This window comes from Thunnus thynnus, chromosome 5, assembly GCF_963924715.1.
Source record: "Thunnus thynnus chromosome 5, fThuThy2.1, whole genome shotgun sequence".
Classification (NCBI taxonomy): Eukaryota; Metazoa; Chordata; class Actinopteri; order Scombriformes; family Scombridae; genus Thunnus; species Thunnus thynnus.
The window spans coordinates 10037737-10057824 of NC_089521.1; the positions used below are offsets into that span (position 1 = coordinate 10037737).

A 20088-nucleotide genomic window follows, 5' to 3' on the forward strand; every position below is an offset into this window, starting at 1 on the left:
ATGGAACTCACAAAATTTGTTGCATAATTGAATTAATAAATTTGCTCTATAATTGAAATTGATGTGTATAAATTGCAATTAAAAGAAATGATTTTATCACCCTTTTCATCGTTATTTAATCATATTTCAATTTTGCTTATTCTGATGCTTAGGCAACCCTCTACAAAGATGTGAGGATTTGGCAATCTGCATATAACCTACTATCTTAACACAAATTACTGCCATTAAATATAATTTTTTTGGGGCAGTGGGCATTTCCCAGACAGGGTTTATTCCTATTTTTATAGTGATTAGATGGTTCTTAGATTAAGATAGAGGCCCTTCAGCAAATTAACAAAAGCACATTATATGAAAAACAGTCTAATAAACTGTGAGTGGTCTCTCTCTCATTGTGGGATCATTTCCAGTTGAGTTTCTGCAAACTTTTATGGTGTTAACACTGCAATACTGCATTACAGATTATTTTATGTATCCTCAAATCTCAAATTGGGCCCAGACAATTGCATTTAATAATTTGATTATTGCTAAAAGTATTATAGGTCTGAACTTGTAAAAAGCAACAGAACTGATTCATTCAACAATGATAAAAACATGCAAAACCTTATGTGAAAGCACAAGTTCAAAGAGTTACTTTTATTTTCAAGTAAAAATGTGAAACCTAAAAATGACCGCAGCTCAGTGTGTCTATGTGAGATTTACAGGAATTTCTTCCTACACTAGTCCTTTTCTTCTGTTTGGCTCTGCAGAATGGAAAGCTCATCAACAATTCAACTTTTCAATTCAACCTACATTCAAACTGTCAAAACCACTCAACTTTTTCAGTATGTTGTGATAGTATTACAATGAAAGAAACACCTACAACTCACATTGATTTTAAAGGATTCAAACTGGACTGATACGGCTGGCTTCTAAACTTGAATTGGTGTATCTCCATTGGATTTTTTCATTTTTTTTAGTCCAACCTTGAACCATGTAACAGCACAATTATGTGCATATATTTTCTTCTGTCCTCTCCTTCTTTATGCCTCACTACCTTACTCCCACTCACCACAGATGCACACACACTCTGCCCACCTCACACTTTTTCTGACACCTTACCACTGCAGCTGACGTTTCCCCTTCCATTCAGCACCTCCTCTGTCTATCACAACCACCAAGCACTCCGTTCATTTCTCCCTCCACCATCTATCTCTTTCTTCTCTCTTTGGCCTGAGAAGAGAGGAGAGGGGAGGAGAGCAGCATGGCTCCAGGCCATTACCCACCACATCTCTATAAGCGTAGAACCATTGGCCTCCCACACACACATCATTAATTAAACCCACATCACATAATTTGCATGTGCACATGTTCACAAGCAGACACACACACACACACACACACACTCATATATGCCATGCACACACAGCATTTGAGCCCTTGCTGTTTTCATTGACTCTCTCCTCCTCCCGGTGCACCATGCACATTATGAAGGTCAATGATGAATGATGGGTATTGTCTGCAGACACATGAGTGTTTATAGACACACACACACGAGAACAAAAGCAACAAAGACACACAGCAAACAAGGTACAGAGGCTGAATCTCCATCTCTACAGCAGCAGGGCACATCTGTCATGAGGGCACGGCAGGCAACGGGTTGGCATCTGCCCCTGCATCACAGGAACAACCCACCCTGGATTAGTTCCCATAGTCAGCGTGGCACACACTCACACACACACACACATGCCTTCCCTGCTGTCAATCTGAGCCTGAAAAAACGACATCCTGCTAAAATCAGCACTGACTGAGCAGAGCGGGTTGTGAGCGGTGCTACGAGATGGATAATAACACAGCCAGACAACCAGACAGCATTTATCTAGACACCAAATTGATTAAACAATTAGTTTACCGAGAGCATTTGAAACCAACTCAACATAGAAGATGCTTGAATGATTTCATTATCCACCTTATCTTTCTCATCTTTCCTCGCAGTAAACACACAGAATAAATCCCACTATAATCCACTCTGATTTAACAATAAGAATTGAGAGTGATCACTGAGAAAGATAAGTACTTCATTACTCTCATGTTTGTGAGTGTGTCAGTGATAATGTTTTGTGTGTAAGCATGTGCGCACAGCACACACACACGAAGGATTTTTATATGTTCTGTTTAGCATGATGAAATACTTGTTTTAATCCTGTTTTGTTGACCTTATTAGAAGACAGTTTATCAAGTAAAGCGCCATTTTAATACTGTTTAATTCAATGGTCAAACGTAATGGTCTAAAAACTGTAATTGCACAGGTGAAATACTGCAAGTCCTGCGTAAAAGTACTAAATGTGCTCAGGACTCTGCCTGTTTGAATTACTATTCTGTGCAGGCTTTACAAATCATGTCCAGGCTAACATGATTGACTACGTTCCCCTTTACATCATTTAACACTCTAACAGGGCAATCAAATTTCAGTCGACCTGCTGATCGGGTGCTCTGACAGCCCATGTGAGAGGCTTAAATTTCATCTATGTACTGACTAAAGCCACGACATTATGAACCAGCAACTCATACATTTGTACTGCAGCTTACATAATGTTAAAGAGTCACAGTTAGCTGGTGAGTGCTGATTAGGCAGCTCCACTCACAACAGAATCACACTCAATACCAGTTAATTACAGCGGCAAGAAGTTCAGTCAATGGTGCCTGATCAGCTGATAAGCTTGTTGACAATAAGAAACTGCAGGTCACATGATGCTCTCTGCCCCACAAAATCATTTTCTTCCATACAACATTCCAGTAAATCATCCAGCCAGAAAGCAGCCATACCGTTATGTTCCCTGTTTCTGCTGAATGACTGAAGCTAAACAGGTGTGAGCTTGGCTAGGACTTGGATTGGGGACCCTCTGGGAAAAACTAAGTTGCTGCTGGAAGTGGTGTTGGTGGGCCTGTAGGGAGCAGTCTTCCCTCTGGTCCTAATAAAATCCTAATGCCCCAGTTTAGTAATGAGGACACTGTGCTGTAGGAGATGCCGTCCTTCGGATGAGATGTTAAACCGAGGTCTTGACTCACTTTGGTCATTAAAGTTCCCATATACATATCGCAAAAAGTAGAGTGTTACCCGAGGTCCTGGCAAAATTCATAACCTGGCTCTCTCCCTCAGTGTAATTGGCTTAATGATTCAATCCCTCTCCACCTCAAGCTGATGTGTGGTGAATGTTCTGGTGCAAAAATGGCTGCCATGCATCACCCAGGTGGGTGCTACACACTGGTGGTGGTTTCACCACTTCACTGTGAAGCGCTTTGGGTATCAAGATAAAGCGCTATATAAATGTAATCTATTATTATTATTATTATCATTATTATTATTATCATTATTATTTATCCAATAGTACATTTTCCTCAGGGGGATGACTGTTTCTGGCAAATCCAGTGAACTAAGCACCTGACAAATCAAGGTATGTCATCACATGCAAATATATCCAATATTGCCATGAAGAAATGTCATCTGTGACTGTTGACTGTTGTTTAAAAGGAATTTTAATGCATTATGAAGCAGGAATGTCTTTTTTTGGTGCATGCGCTGGGTGAGTGAGTTTCATTGGAATGAATTAGGTGCCATCTTGGGTCAATATCCAGCTCACATGATACATCCATAGTTGACTGTCCACACATCAGGCAGATTTCTCTCAATTACTTGGCTCTGTAGGAAATGATTGAGTTCTGGTGACTTGTGTTTGCTAAAAGTAATGTTCACCATGTTGATGCAAAGCACTCGCCCTCTCACTGCTGGTGTTAGAAGCATCAAAGGACCATATGCTATTCATTTGAGTGTTTATCTGGACTATAAATAGAGTTTGTGAGATCTGTTTCAGTGACAAATTTAGGCTATTTCTCAAGGTGTGTATTAGTGTGTGTGAGCACACATTTCTTGTCACTCGTCAGGAAAACAATGTGGGCATAATGTCAGGACTCAGGCATGCCAGGAGGAATGCTGATCAATGTAGGCAGAGAGAGAGAAAGAGAGAGAGAGAGAGAGAGAGAGAGAGAGAGAGAGAGAGAGAGAGAGAGGGAGATGCTTGAAAGAAAGAAAGAATAAATAACATATATTAACAACATAGAAAACCATGACGGTAGACAGAGAGATAAAGATAAAGACTGTCCTCCACGAAGTAACTAGAAGACCCTGACAACCACAGAGAGATGCACCGAGTGTAAACAAACAAACTACAAAATTTTTGCTCATCATAATCATTTTCAGCTGACCTCATCACCTGACTTTTTAGTTTTTCCTCCAGACTCAGGCATCCAGACACTAGTCCTATCCAGTTAGATCATTTTGTCATATATAGTCATATTGTGCTGTTGAACTGCTTTGATTCTGAGTTCATTTTAGCACATACAAGGAAATAACAAAGGAAATTAATCAGTAACTATTTTAAGAACAAGTCAAGCCTCTAAAGTCATGACACACTACAATAGAAAAATGTCTCACATGCATTGAGCAAGTTGGCAAACTGCACCAAAAAAAACAAAAAAACACCAGATATAAAATACACACATGAGTGTGATGCAAGAGGATAACTCACAGAATACCATAAATATAAAATTATTTCATGTCAATTTTCTTATAAATTTCTTTTGTATGCAGTAGTGGAAATTTTGGCCAGATGGTGGTGCTACAGGAGTATCAAAAAAAATGTTGGAATTAATCCTCTGACATCTGTTTTCATCATTTTTCATTATATTTTGTCATGGATTAAACTGTCGATAATGGGGGAATTTTCACCTGAGAACAGCTGAAAGGTCAGGAGGTCACCAGGCATCATCCTCTGGAGATCATAAATGTTTGCATTTTAATTTTAATTGCAAAACTGACAACAGTGAGGAATATTTGGACTACAGATAGACAGCTGCTGTTTTGCAGTTTTGTAGTTAATAGACCATCTGATGATGATGAAACTTTTGCTAATTTGAACAATAATATGGTCTGACCTATAATTTCATTCACTGTAAACATGCAGTGCCTTCGGGACACTTTTCTTTCTCAGCTGTTGGTTTTCTTTTATCACGCCAGACAGCTGACACCGATCACTGCTGGACAGTCATGAACACATGGCCTTCGGTAGAACAAAAACAACACATAGGGTGAAATGAAAAGCCCGGGGGGCGAATACTGAGACTTCACATCTATCATCTCCTCCATGAATTAAAGTATGTTAATGTAATAGACTGTAATCCACATGTATCAGAGTTTAGTTTTTGAAGAGCAGCCAGTTCATTGAAATATGGTTAATAAAACCACACTGCTGATATTAACCATATTTAAAGGGTTCTTAAAGGAATAGTTCACCACAAAATGAAAATTAAATCAATTATTTGTAAAGCTAAACACACTCTGAGTTCGCCTTATTATTCAATCTCAGCCTTTACCCAAACTGTTAAAATTCTGTTAGTGCTTGTGACACCCCCTCCCACATCGAAACAATAAGCGTGGTGAAAGGAGTCGGGCCTGGTGGTGTTCCCAGCCTTTTCCTTCCTGCCAGTGAGAATGAAAGCAGAATGCCTCACAGTGTTTCCTCTCCTCTGCTGTTATTTAAGGGTGACTCACCCTAGCTCACCAACAATACACACCACCCTAAGAAAGGTGCACAGTTGAAGGGTTGCAATGTTACAACACACACACACACGCACATTCCCAATGCTCTAATACACTGCATATAAACACACATACACACACACAACATAAATGCAGTTGGGTAATGGGCCATCAGAGACGTTGCCAAAAGGCCAGAGTGGTCGAAAAAAGGGTCTTAAGAGGGGGAAACGGTTCCCAGGCCTCCGAGAACAAAACTGTCTTTTTTTTCCCCAATATGGTGGATTTAAATGCTCCCTCAGACTCAGCTCTATCGCTCAGCAGCAGCAAGCTGGTCCACATGGAGACCAATGCTGCGGCTCAGTGAATCCACACGTTCACTGTATCTGACAAGTAACACCACAATAAATGCATCTACCAAACCTTCATGTTGGTAAACCACTGACTGCTGCATTTCATCAGCACAGCAGAGACAACAAAACCCTCATCGAAATAATAACTACAGATGTATGCTGTAGAGACCTTTTAAGATAATTTGCTCTTATTTTGTGCGGCTCTAGTCTTTCCACAAACCACATGGTCAGAGGCAGCACATCAACAGAGTGGAAAATGAAAGCGGGAGAGCAGCCAGATGATAACATTAGAAAATGGATCCAACTCACTGGTTGAAAATAGAGATTATCTAAATGCCAGTCAAGTAAGGAAAATAAAGCTGCAGGGATGAATGTTGTATGGTAATGAGGGATGAGTCAGGGATAATGTTTGTGAAAGGATGGGCTGAGAAAAAAAAAGAACTTTTCTTCACTTGTTAACAATAATTTTCATCATTTAACATCAACTCATCCCCATAAAATTAGATTTGTCAATGCACAGCAAAATCTTACCATAACAGCAGAGCAGACACATCATTGCGTTTTTACCTTTCCTCCTCCAAAACCAGTACTTGCGCCGACGTTTCATTGTCAGTCCAGTGTTAATTTTTGATAAAAGAAAAAAAAAAAAAAGATGAAATACCAACCCAAGATCTCCTAACACATATATTCAACTAGCTACAGTGCTCATCCTTACTGTGTTGTCCAGCCTGTGCTCCCTGTTTGTTAAGGATCACCTACCCGAGGCAACATATCTCAGACAGAACCTCCGGGAGCTGGTGGCAAGGGCAAGGTAGTCCATGCTGTGTCCCAGCCGGTGGGAAGAACGCAGTTGAAACAGTGGAGAAAGAGAGGTGTACAGTAAAATACTAATAACTATTGCTCAAGTTTCATTTCCTATGTAGTAACGGCGACTTAAAATACACCTCTGTTTGGCCACTTTCTCTCCTTCCTTCCTCTACCTCAGCCAGTGAACAAAGAGGCACAGGAGACCCTGACTAGATGCTATGCTGATTCCAACTATACTCTCCTACTCAAACGTAGACAGACAGCACTGCAGACACAGATGAGTCATCCACCAACACCTTACATCTTTCTGTCCTCTTTTAGAGGGGATGTACTTAATTTCGCAAAAGGTGAGCGGAAAAAAACAAGGGCAACTGCTTCACATCGTCCTCTCTGTAAACTTCCTCAAAGTGGCTTCCAGAGTCCAGCGGGCCAGTGCGACAGGTCTGTGTTCTCCTTTGCTGAGCTCAGACTGAGCTTGTAAGGTAAAAGAGAGTACAGTAGCTTTCTGGGAAGAACCTCACAGGCTAACAATGTCAGTCAGGAGGAGAGGAAACAACACACACTGCAGTCAGGAAACACTGGCTGGCACATGGAAAGAAAAACAGTATTTCCTGGCTGAAACACAGCGGATATTAAGGCTCACGTTGACCTGAGATACAGGGATTCACACTAGTAAGCTCTGACAGTGTTTCATATTTGCCACAACTCAGTGTATCAAACACAAAACAGATACAGTTTAGAGGTGAAATAAATATTTACAGTGATGACAGTAAATTAGAAACTCAATTAGAGAACAAGCCGACCTTTAATGCTGTGTGAAACAAAAAGGTGCACGTGCAAAAACATGTGGTTACTAATTAAGTCTTTATTGTTACCCAACCCTCTATTCTGGAAAAGTTGTACACATTTCTATAGAAACAGTCCAAAAGTAGCTCATTGTTAGTTTCCTCTATCCACTTCATTGTTTTCCCTGCTGGTATTTGTGAGACATGTCCTGTCTTACCAGAATGAGAGAAACAGTGCATGCACGTGTGTGTGTTAGGGATAGACTGACACTCTTCCCTGTTTTAATATTAGTGAGTCAAAACGAAATTGCTAAAGAGCAAAAAAGTATGATTTTGAGGAACTCAGGATATGGTGTACATGCACGGCTGCTTTGGGGTGAAGGAGTACATATGACTCCACCTGTCTTCCTCAAATACTGAGCATGTAGGTCCATCTGGTGGTCAATGGGTGAATTTTTTTTTTTTTTTTTTAGCATTTACCTCTATCTACTGGAACATTTGCTTAACTAGAGCGTTTCAGACTTTATGGGAAATACTGGTGTGTAAGTGCGTTTGTGAGAGCATGCACACACAACAGCTGAGGAATATTACACACAGGTGTATTACTCATTTTCTGCTGAGTGGAGCTCGCACCCACTGAGGTTATCATCTGAGCAAACCTATAACCACCTCCACACACAATTACGTCTGGTCTGAGACATCTCTGCTAGACAGAGTAAACTAAGGGAAGAGATTCAAGTAAGGAAATTCTGCATTCCTTCATTTTATCAAGAGATTTACAGCCACTTGGCGAGGTATGGACATTTTTTATGGCCTTTGTGTTTGTGCAACCTGAGATTAAAAAAATCTTTGAGAACTAGTCGACACATCATAGTCACACCATGCACTAGTTACATATGCAGCATATTGATCTGGCAACATGGTAAAGTCATTCATATTTCTTCACTTGAGGCTTACTGACTGGCTTACTGGCTCTATCAGGATGAGATTTCCTTCTCAGTCACATGACCTGATCAGTGTGCAAAGAACAGGATATTGTGGGAAAACACAGTTAAAAACAGGATTTATGGGAACAAACTAATGACAACAAAGCTTTAAAAAAAAATCAGAAAAACTGTAATTCCTTAGGTACAGTTTGAGACAATTACAATTACATAAACTTGAATATATTAATGAATTGAAGCCTTAAAGGATACAATTGGTGATTTCCTATATTTTTTTTATTGTCGACAAATCTTATGTGCAGAGCCAAATCAACAATGAACTGATCCTACACACGATATTTGTAAGTATATATTCATTGTGGGTTTGGCTCTGCGAATGAGACTTGTTGACAATAAGAAAAATATAGAAAATCAGCAGCCTTATCCTTTAAATGTAAATGCAAAGGCAGCTTTCTTAATTACTGTAAGCTTTCTGAGACACATCTAAAAACTTAGTAAAAACAAAGGAGCAAGATTTTTGTCTTGTCCTTCTCTTGTACTTTCACAAACAAGTAAAGACTTCATCTCAGAGCCTATGAAATGCTCACAATGGGTCATGATAATAAGTTGTATTACTACTCTGTCTGATATTAGATTGAATATTTGCTTGTTTGCATATCCTAGTTACCAAAAGTGTCTCTGAAAGAGTAAAAATGCCAAATTTTGAATGCTGAGTGAATTTGATATTCAACTTGAGTCTCATTGAGGAGATGAGACTCTGTTTTGTTCATGGGTTATTTAGGACTTTAACTTTGGTATGACCACAAAAGACATTTTAGAATTTGATTCATGCCAAGTTCATCAAGCATTAAGCAATGAATCTACATGTCAGGAGGTGTGATTTAGGGGTAATATCTATTGACGTTGTACAGCAAGTACTCATGAAGAGTAATCATTTTCAAACCATCATAAACCAAGCTGCACAAGAAAGCACTGTAGCCTGAAGTGAGTTAAAGCCAATAGAAGACAGTAAGAGGGTTCAGTTCAGGATGAATGGGCATCAGTGCACCAAAACAATAACAGCAGCAGTAGGCTAGCAGGCCACACAGCATCTGATTCATACAGTCCCACTGCCTCTATCTTAGCACACAGAAAACAAACAGCTCCATTGTTGGAGGCTGATAAAGCCGTCCTCACAGTAGCACCATCTCAAACCTAAATGCCCCAAGCTATTTCTGCTTTAAACACAAGATATATTTCACTATGCTAATAGGAGGAACTGAAAAATACAGTTTATATAAACTCATCTACACACAGGAGAGATGCACAAAAACAAATACACTTCTTTGAAATGTGTAATGGAATTTAAAGAGAATATGATGGTGATATATGTGACAACCATACTCTATTACGCAAGAGCTTACACTGAAAATTTCTGAAAATACAGACAGGCAGCGTGCACACCCAAAAATGGCTATAAAATGGAGTTATGGCAGGATAACAATGTCCTGTAATTTACCTTCAGCAATGACCCACTCAGAAAGGACAACAAAGTTAATGACTTGTTATTTCCTAACCATGTGTGCAGGAAGAAGGGATCAGAACAGACATAATTTAGCATCTCCTTCAGCATAAATAACCTAAAAACCCATTTTATGCCACTCCAGAGAATCTTATAAAAGAGGATGGAGTCATAATGACAAATCATTAAAAGTGTAGGGCTGCTTCTCTGCTGAAAGGCAAGCATGCAGCCAGGCATGATAAAAATGCTGGATCAGTAAGAGTCGTCTTGGACCAAGTCAAATGGAAGGAATTACTATTCAGCTGTGACAGGGGAAATAAGTTATTTTTGTTTTAATCATTGCTTTCACTTTATAAAATCAAGCACAGTTCACATTGTCAAGGTTAGTTTTACTTCTGCGAAAACTGATGAAATGATGTGATGACCAGACGAAATGTATTTTTGAACTGTGATATGACTCTATACGTGACTCTCTATGACTCCAGTGCATTTGACTCCAGTATTACCAACACACACATCCTCTGATTCACAGACAGATAATATCACAGGGTATTCTAGTTATTACCTCACTTCCTGACTACCTGGGAGGTGTGACTGGGTCCAACAAACTGCACCTTACGAGCTCAGCACAACTTGCCAGATCTTAACGGTGGCACAATCAACCACAGTGGCCAAAGTTCACATATAACTGCGAGTACAGTACAGTATCCTAATCTACAGGTTTGCTCAGGTACTCCGCAGAGTTGCAAGATAAGACGAAGCTATGCAAACATCTCCTGTTTCAGTTGGTCATGTCCAGACAATACATCGACTGCAGGAGTGCTGATATGTATTTGGATCCCTGCTTTCTGAGAAATATACCTGGAGAATCACCAAGGACTAAAGCCTTAATGACAAGCTTTCAGTCAAAGCTGTCAGGCTTCAGCTCTGCATGGATCCATCTAGAAGCCTGCGTGGAGACAAATCCTAAAACTGTCTTTAAAAGTGATCAAGGATGTGATACAGTACATTACAGTAATGCAAGAGTGCCAATCAGAGTACTACTCTTGACATGTTCCTCAGACAAATATCCTGCACAGAGTCACAATTGCAAGACTTCCCATGAAGTGAAGGAAAATGTACCCTTCAGCATGTAGGCGGTTACACAACAGGCCGGGACTTGCCTCTGAAACATTCATACCTGGTGTGCAAACAAGGGCTATAATGTAGGTGTGTTACAGTCTGGCCATTCCATGCTTTCCCAATCAGACTGACAAAAACACACAATGGCTAATACAACACATGTAACAGGGAGCAAGTCATAACAATGAGTCACCATGAATTCAGTCATAGTCTGAAGCACCTGTGATAATTCCTCACATTTTACTCATGCTCTTACATAGAACAGTACAAGAGAGTGCGCAAAGTCCTCATGTATGTAATAAATCAGATAAACCAGTCCAGATAAAACGTAGACCAAAGTATAATTTTGAAAATCTGAAAAAATATCTCTTATGTCCAAGAATATCACTTTGAATCCCTTGAACTAGTTTTGAGATGGTGTAGATATGGTTTCGTTATGAAAATAGTTTGGCAGCATTCCCTAAAATCTCACCTTCTTCTTCTAGCTCCGCAGTTTCCAGACCTCGTGGTTTTTTGCGAAAAGCAACTCTTCTAAAGCCGTCCATTCTTCTGTGTGGCACTGGCCGCTCCAGCATTGAGATATGTAGGTAATGCGCATTCAAAATAACCCCAGGAGTAACTATGAAAAGTTTAAGAAGGGCGATCCCCTCCTTGCAAGAAACTTAGCAACGCGTCCAGCTGCGCAGCGGCAGCCCATACGCGCCTGTAAAGGAAAATATCTGCACAGTCTCTCCGAGTCAATAAATGACATCATAAAAGTGATCACACACCGGAGTCCAGTACACAGCTGTAACATGCGACAGGTGGCTTCGTCCACTAATCCACCTACAATGTCACCTTGATGGGGGTGTTTCCCAAGCCCCACCCTTCTCTCCCCTCAGTGAGTACTACTGGCGCGCAGACCTCCCTGTTATTGTACTACTATGTCCAGATTATTGGCACATATACGCACAGACACATACAAAGATTTATGAGACACCATATCAATATGATAGCTCACTTTCGAAATATAGTCTTCATTTTGGCATACTTGGATTTATGAGATAATAAATCATAATTATAATAAATTAACTGGATATTATAAGATGCAAAATTACTCATGAGATAATAAACCATGATTGTGATTTATTAAGTCACCAGTACTCACAATTTCAGTAACTCATTGTGATTGGTCATAATCAAAATGATGGTAGTATGTAGCCTAATTATGTAAATTAAGTAAGTCAGTAAGTAAAAATGACAAGCCATTATTCTGACTGTATTAAACAAATTAAGTCATAATTAAGAATGAGAATTCTCTCATTGATCATTTTCAATATTTCCTTATTTTGTTATTTTCCTGGCAGGAATTGACTTCTGAATCCATGTGACTGTCTACTAATTGATTACAGCTCAGATGAATCAACATTTTTCCACACAAATTGGATTCATCTGTGGTTTTTGCACAACAGTTCACACAGGGTGTTTGTATACTACTGTATGGTGTCTGGTTTGCAGTCATGCAGTCTAATAATGGTGAGCAAGCTACTTAAAAAATGAAACTTGCTTCATCACAGTAATAAAAGCATTTTCTTCTCTCTGAGCTAAATCTTTTCATCAGTCAACAGATGGACTCAGGATTTGTTTGGGAACTACATTTGGAAGAAGTTTACATACCAATATCAACTGAAAATACTATTATCAAAGTATTCAGGAAACCAAGACACAACTGGAGCAGGAAATTGAAGAGGGAGCCAGCTTGATCAGGACTTGCCAAGAGTAACATACCATTAGAACCAAAACACAGTGATGATCTTCTTATAATCAGATGAGCTGAGTATCTTTGCTGATGTGTCATCTGTTGTCATTCCTCTAATTACCTCGTCATCTGTCTGCAACAGATTGCTTTATTTCTCTGTACTGATTCAAATCACAGTCCTTGTGCATCCTTTGTGCTTTAAAAGAAGTCGTCCTGTTCTGTTAAAGTCTGCTTACGTTGATACAGATAAACAAACACAAGTATCTCTTCTTTTTTTCTTCTTTTTTAACTTTTTAATCTTTCTTGAGTGCAGGGATACATGAAGAAATAGACACAAAAACAAAGTCACATACAAATCCAAGGACAAATCTTTTATTTATTTGTGAAACCAATGAAACACTGTTTTAAATGGAGGAGAAACTGTAAAATCCACTGTAGTACAGCATACAGCTATCATTCTTTTTAAAACATGTTTTTTTCTCTTTCATTGGATTAGTCTCTCTCCATCCACTGCTATATTGTGCAAACAAACCAAGAGAGTTAGGTCACCAATGAGCCTGCATGGGTTCAGATGATACTTTTGGACCACAAATATTTTCATCACTCTGTAGTTGCAAAAGTAATCTATAATGCAATCTACACTGTTAACAAAGACAAATCCAACAAATGTACATACACACAGAGAGAGAGAACAGAAAGAGTCCACGCATTCATCGTTGTTATAACAGAAATGCTTTTATCTTACAACACTTTACTGGCTATGTAGTTGTAGTTTATCCATTTCTTATCCATCTGGCAAAAGTATTTGTTCAGTGCAGTGTAGAGAAAAGACACTGATGTTAAAAACAGTATGAGGGTAGAAAGACAAAGGCAAATCAATTATGCAACAAACGTCACAAATTCCTTCTATGTCAGGCAGACTTTGCTCTGTTCCTCTCTGACCAAAACTGAAAGAAATAACACCTTCATTGTGTCAACTGTTGAGTTGCCAAAGGAGGCTGACAGTAGTGCTGGGACTGTGAGAAGAAAGTTGGGGACACTTCTGCTGTCTTACCTTTCTTGTCAACCTGCTGGTTAATTCATGGTGACGGAAATGGTTAAAAGATCAGTTAAATCTTATCCAGATCAGTCTACGACCGCTGCTACTGTATTGCTATAATGCATAGTACATAATTGTGCTTGGACAGTATTGCATACTGTTTGGAGGACGCATGTGGAGACAGCTAAATGTAGAGCTGTTACAATGATAGACAAGTGTAGCTTGGGATAGTAAACTGTCATTTCAGTAACACTTTTTTATCACTGTCATGGTGTAGTAGGGGTAAGATAACAGTTTTCTGGGCAAACCAGTGAAAGCTAACGGAGAAGACAGAGAATACTTTATGGTAAGAATACAACATAAACGTGATGGTGACGGTAACTCAAGAAGAGGCACACCTTTGGAGAATCCTCTGTTCACAACTAATGTTAAAAAAAAGGAGGTCAAGTCACTCTATGGTCACTTAAACCTGTGCAACTCAAAAGGCAAAAACCCAGGCCAACAGCCCTAGTCCTGATCTCAAACACTCTCAGCCTCTCATCTATCTCAGTCTCTAAAGAGATCTGAGCTATGTCACAGACACAATCACATCACCAGAGTCTGCTGTAAAAACAAATAAAAATAAAAGGAGGTATAAAATAGTCTTTTATGCACATGATTTGCAAAAAATCTTTGTATAAAAAAACCACAAGCATCCCAAGAAAGACTAGTGACGTTAGAAAGGTATTTGAAATCCACCCATCACCACCACAAGAAACTATTTTCTTGTAATTAAATTTTTTACTTATTTTTTGATTATTACACTGACAAAATCTAACTTTTTCAATGCTGTATTGTATGACATGATGTTTAGTGTGTTAGGCAAGTTTTAGACCTTTTTACTAGACCAGTAAAAACTTTTGCAATAAGGACGTTTTGCTTTTGGGTTCATTGGTTTTCCTTTCTTGAAGAGAACAGAATTGGCCGTGAACAGTTGTGAATGTGCCAAGTTGTCTGTGATCACTGAAGTCTTCACCACAGAAGTAAAACACGTCTCGATTTCCATCCTGAAGAATGACTGACAAACAGAAAAAAAACATTCCAGTAATAAATATCTCAGAAACTTGTCACAAATCAATATGTAAATAAATAATCAATTGAGTTAATAAATTATGAATAAATACTAATACAAATGAGGGAAAAGATTCCCATGATTTGTCACTCTGGCTTTTGCATCTCAGTTCAGTTCCCAATTTTCTGTTTCCAGGACAGGATGTCACTTCCAGAGAAGAAGAAAGCGTCCTGCTCCTCTTCTGCGACCCAGGTAACTAGGAGGCCTGTCGGTGCTGGGCCATGTAGTGCTTGGGGGGGTCACAGAGTCCAGTAAGCACCTGGTTGGACTACAAGGTTGGGGAGGGGGTTAAACTGAGGGAACCCCTATCCAGAATGTCTTTGTCTCTGCATGACGCCTACCAGACCGAGGCCAGGGCCTGGGCTGGAGCAGTGAAGTTAGGTGCCGGGGGGCTGAGGTTGCTGGGCCAGGCAGTTACGAGGGTCGCAGGGGGAGAGAAGGACTGCTTGGTGTTCCTGGAGGTCTGCCGCAAATTTAGGACTGAAAGGATGCAGAGACACAGGAGAAAAGAATAAATAATAGTGAATGATAAACACAGGTAATCTAAAGGCTATGAAGGAAAGAAAAACTGTTGTTGGAAGAATAAGGTTGCACCAAAAAAAAAAAAAAAAGAAGATGTCAGGTCCAAAAGACTGATGTGGTTTTCTGAGGGAATAGTTCTACATTTTGGGATAGGCGCTTATTCACTTTCTTTCCTTAAATGAGAGGATTGATCTCATGTCTGTGCAGTAAATATGAAGCTAGTGTAGCCCGTTAGCTTAGCTTAGTACAAAGACTGGAAACAGGGAGAAACAGCTAGCCTGCCTCAGTCCAAAGGTCTAACACCCCCCCACCCCCATTAAAAGACAAACTGTCATTTTTACACTTCAGTTTTTGTAAGGATTAAACAAGCGAGATACAACATGTAGCTTCATATTACCATCATCAAACTCTTGTAAAGAAAGCAAATGTCAAACTATTCCTTTAAAACCACCCAGACACAAGGAAAGGCTACTTCAAGACAAAGTATTTGGTGAGAACATCTACAGAATAAAACCAGAGAATAAAAGTATAGGCTAACCAGTAGGGATGTGCAGAGAGCCGAGTATTTGTATTTGTATCTATATTTGTTGAGGTAGCAAAATTATTTATATTTGTATTTGTATTCGAATAAAACTGGAAATAGGTGTAAAAATCCAGTTTTTGTTTTAATTACGCTTTTAATTTTAGAATATTCAAGTGTTAAAATAAGTGTTTATGAATAAACTATTGATTATGATGGAGGTCCCCACACTCGGTCTTGAACTCAAGTCTCCCAGATCATAGATGACTCCGCTGACTACTGAGCTAAACTGAGTGCATTGCCAATGCGCAGACAGACCTCTACTTATTTATACACTCATAACACAGAGACAGCACAGCATGTAACATTTAGGGAAGAACTTCAAAGGTGATTCTTGCTTTGCACTTTTTATTTATTGCCTATTTTTTACAACCTAACTTTGTGGAAAGGAGAAGGAACAACAGGTTGTGGAGAGTCCCTTGGGAGCGCTTGTGTCAGTAGCTCAGCTTTATCTCTGGGGAACACCCCCAACTCCAGGAGTGATGTCAAAATAAGGAAATGTGCATCATGTAGCAGGTGGATGTGACTCCTCTCGTTAAGGCCTGCTGATAGACGTACCAGCGGAGTAGAGGAGGGAGACTGAGAAAGCGATGTAACTGACCTGCACGCTGGTGTATATTTTTTCTTCCTGAAAACAAATAATTTTAAAAATATTTGTATGAAATAAATACTTGTAAAAAAACAACAATTTGTGCTTTGCTGAATGACAAACTATTTTGTATCGGGCACACCCCTACTAACCAGCACAACGCTACAACCAAACATTGCCTCAGATCTGTCAGCAGATTCCTAAATGCTTTGCATGAATGTCTCTATCTAGTGACCAATATAAAGATGGATGAATTGTTGTCCAGTCAGTTGGTAAACAAACAATAATTCTGGCCACATGATAGTGACTGAATACAGTGCTTATGCTAATATTTCTCATAGACTTGTCAAACACATGTGTCACTAGTGAACGTTAATTAAAGCTGGATTCCAGTTAGGTGCCCCAGTCCCTGCCTTTGTGCATACTAGCTCACTGGCATGGCTTCCATCATTACTGTTATTAGCTACACCTGTGCTTTTTCTGCTACAGTATGACAAGTCAAAATGTCTGCTGTGAAGGTCTATAAGAGAGAAACTAAAGCCACATTCAAAGTTGAGCTTTCACTTTGGAACAAAGTCATAATTTAAAATCATGTTTTTAAATTGCAAGTAAAAAAAGGGAGAGTTGATATTAGATACACAGTACCAGTCAAAAGTTTGGACACACTTTCTCATTCAAGAGAATGGGAAGGTGTGTCCAAACTTTTGACCGGTAATGTATACAGTGATAGCATGTATATAAAACCGTCATGCAAAAACACTGTGAATGCAAAGTGAAAAAGAATCCCTTCACTTCCCTTTCCCAATGAAAAGTGTTTATCATTTATGCAGAACAAGGTTTTTAAAGGTTTCATAATTGGTGCATAACTAGTTTATGTAAAGTGAACTGAGAGCATGCAGGATTATCTATCTTCCAGATGCAGGTATGCAACAAGATTAGAAAAAGTCCGTGTACATTAAATAGGATGTAATTGGCTGCAGTTAGGAGCTGTGTACTTTTTGCATAGATAGATAGATAGATAGATAGATAGATAGATAGATGTCAATGAACCTACTACTAGCTGGTTCTACAGCGTGTTACCTGCGGGCTAGGGAGGCTCTCCCTCGCCTTAGTTGTGGGGAGAGTGACGATGCAGCAGGCTGCTGACAATCTACAAGAAACTGATAAATTAGACAGATATACACAGTGGTGACACTCAGGGTTAGACAATAGGACAGAGAAAACAGGGAAGACAAGACAGGAGCAGGCCTTGTCAGAGACAATGACACTGACTGCTACTGTAGTCTGACTGCTCTGACTTATGTTATCCATATGCATTTATAATTCTGCATAATATCTGTACTTTATATCCTCTATTTTTACTTCGTTTGGTTTATCTTGGAGAGGAAATGTGAATTCTCCTTTTGTTATGCAAATACATGTTTCACAGTGCAGATTAATGGAGCTGTCAAAGAGAAAAGAGAACAAGAATAGCAATAGAAAAAGATGAGTAGAAACAGAGTAAAGTACTTGAAGTCAGGCTGAGTACATCCTAACAGACATATTCCCCTGCATGCCAGTTACAGTATACACTTGCACATATGTGAATGCAGCTAACATTGTAAACCAGTCTCATCTGACCACACTGACAGGACCAATCTCTGGACTGGAAGTGGAAAACACAAAGACAGACAGAGACATGGAGATATTTACACACACAGACATGAAAATCCAATATTGTATTGATTTGTATATCACAAAAACAGAGGACAGACACAGCGGAGCTCATGCTGAAAAACCCAGAGCAGCTCTACTCCAGAGCACCTGCTGCTCTTTGCCATTATATTCTCAAACTCCCTTGTAAATCCACACCAGTCATACCCAATGAACACTTGTCTGATATACAATATGATAAGGGAGAGAGAGAGAGAGAGAGAAAAGTTCAAACAGCATTTGACAGGAAAGAAAATGGAAATGTGATCAGACACTGCCATCTTGTGGTAAGAACTGGCATTTCTGTGAGAGAGGCTTGTCGAGGCATTGGTAATCAGTGTAGGAATATATGGATTTAGTTTGTCCCCTTTTGCTTTTCTTTTTGATACTACACATGAGCGATGAGGAGGAATAAAGAGAAGACAATCCAAGAGGAGGTTGAGGCACAGAGAGGAGGTCTGACTGGTTTTTCCCATAGACTGTAAGGTTTTTGCTTACTACAGATCAACAGTGTAACACACTTTAATCCTGTCGAATGCTCTTTGACAGAACTTGATATATTATAAAATTAAGCATGCATTAATGAACCGGAAGGAATATACTTTTGCGACATAGATATAAAATAAATATTTTCTTAGGCGTATAAGCATAGATTAGTTAAATTACATGTTAACAAAATGTGGAAAAAAAGATGTAATTCACTGAGTCTGCCACAGGGAGGTACTGCAAGTCACTGAATGCTGAAGCAGATCCTGCAGCCATTTCTTGCTTGGTTTTCACTTTGAAACGTTTCCCTGTATTGAAGGAGAGCTGTACATGATCTGTCACCTATTATGTTAGCAGCTATTCAGATGCATAGAAAGATTCCTGATATTTAATTTGAAAGTTGTTTATTAAAATTCTAAGCAGTCCATCTTTCATTTAACCATAACAACAGCAGCCAAGGGCTCCTTCTTCCTTCTGTATGTCCAAACCGCAGACACATGAAACCAGTTATTCCTCCTCTCTGTATCCCACCTAATCCTGAAGTTTCTGGGAACTGTGTTCACATTGTATATCAGTGCTGGGTGTGGCGACGCCCCAGAGAGATACTCTTTTAGAATGAATCATCGCTTTCGGCGAAGGTAAGGAGACGCTGAGGCAGAGCTATAGGATGGGGACAGTTGACCTACGTCTTGTCTTGAATACATGAATCGGCTTAACTCTAAGGTTAGCCAATCAGAGTCTATCATGATGGGCTGGTGGCCCAGACACAAACTGGGGTAAGCCAAGTTAAGCAGAGCTGGAGCTGAGGTCTGGATTGTTTCAGAAAGAGGGTCTGAAGTACCATACATGGACGGACAGGTGGTTAGGTCTACAGAAGGAGGACTACTGAGGGTCAGGGAGGTGCTCAGGGTGTGGGTGGTGATCATGGAGGGGCCGTGGAACCTGGTAGGGCTGGAGGGAGCCGTAAGGGAGGCTCTGCCACTTACTTTGGGCGGGCTGCTTTTTATCTTGGGCACTTTAGCGCTGCGGCCACGGTGGGTCTGCTCGTGGTCAAACTCCAGATCCTCCAGGCGTTGGGTCAAGGCCAGTTTCTGCTGGATTGCCATACGGAGGAGGGAGTTCAATGTCTTTTTCTCATCCTCTGCTGCTGCCAGCTGCCTCTGCATTTCATCCAGCTGGGTAACATACTCGTCACATCTAAAGAGATGGAAATCATTATTTACGTCAATATGTGCAAATTCCCTGTGCAT

At 39.8% G+C, this 20088-nt stretch overlaps 2 protein-coding genes across 8 annotated transcripts in view; both read right to left on the reverse strand.

Moving 5' to 3' along the window:
* Positions 1-11892, reverse strand: part of fgd4a (FYVE, RhoGEF and PH domain containing 4a) — a 53134-nt gene extending 41242 nt beyond the window's left edge. Inside the window, exons 1-2 of one of the 4 annotated variants that reach the window (XM_067589098.1) lie at positions 6682-7224; positions 6454-6511 (exon numbers count right to left, since the gene is read on the reverse strand). In XM_067589098.1, the coding sequence (XP_067445199.1) occupies positions 6454-6511; positions 6682-6693 (70 nt within the window). In that variant the 5' untranslated portion in view covers positions 6694-7224. Of the gene's footprint in view, positions 1-6453; positions 6639-6681; positions 7226-11553 lie in introns of those variants that run through there. The other 3 variants (XM_067589096.1, XM_067589100.1, XM_067589097.1) reach the window with 3 other exon arrangements.
* A 1283-nt stretch (positions 11893-13175) lies between these two features.
* bicd1a (bicaudal D homolog 1a) overlaps positions 13176-20088 on the reverse strand; it is a 37523-nt gene continuing 30610 nt past the window's right edge. For 2 of the 4 annotated variants that reach the window (XM_067589117.1, XM_067589116.1), the window contains exons 8-10: positions 19825-20035; positions 17741-17810; positions 13176-15449 (exon numbers count right to left, since the gene is read on the reverse strand). In XM_067589117.1, the coding sequence (XP_067445218.1) occupies positions 17769-17810; positions 19825-20035 (253 nt within the window). In that variant the 3' untranslated portion in view covers positions 13176-15449; positions 17741-17768. Of the gene's footprint in view, positions 15450-17736; positions 17821-19824; positions 20036-20088 lie in introns of those variants that run through there. The other 2 variants (XM_067589119.1, XM_067589121.1) reach the window with 2 other exon arrangements.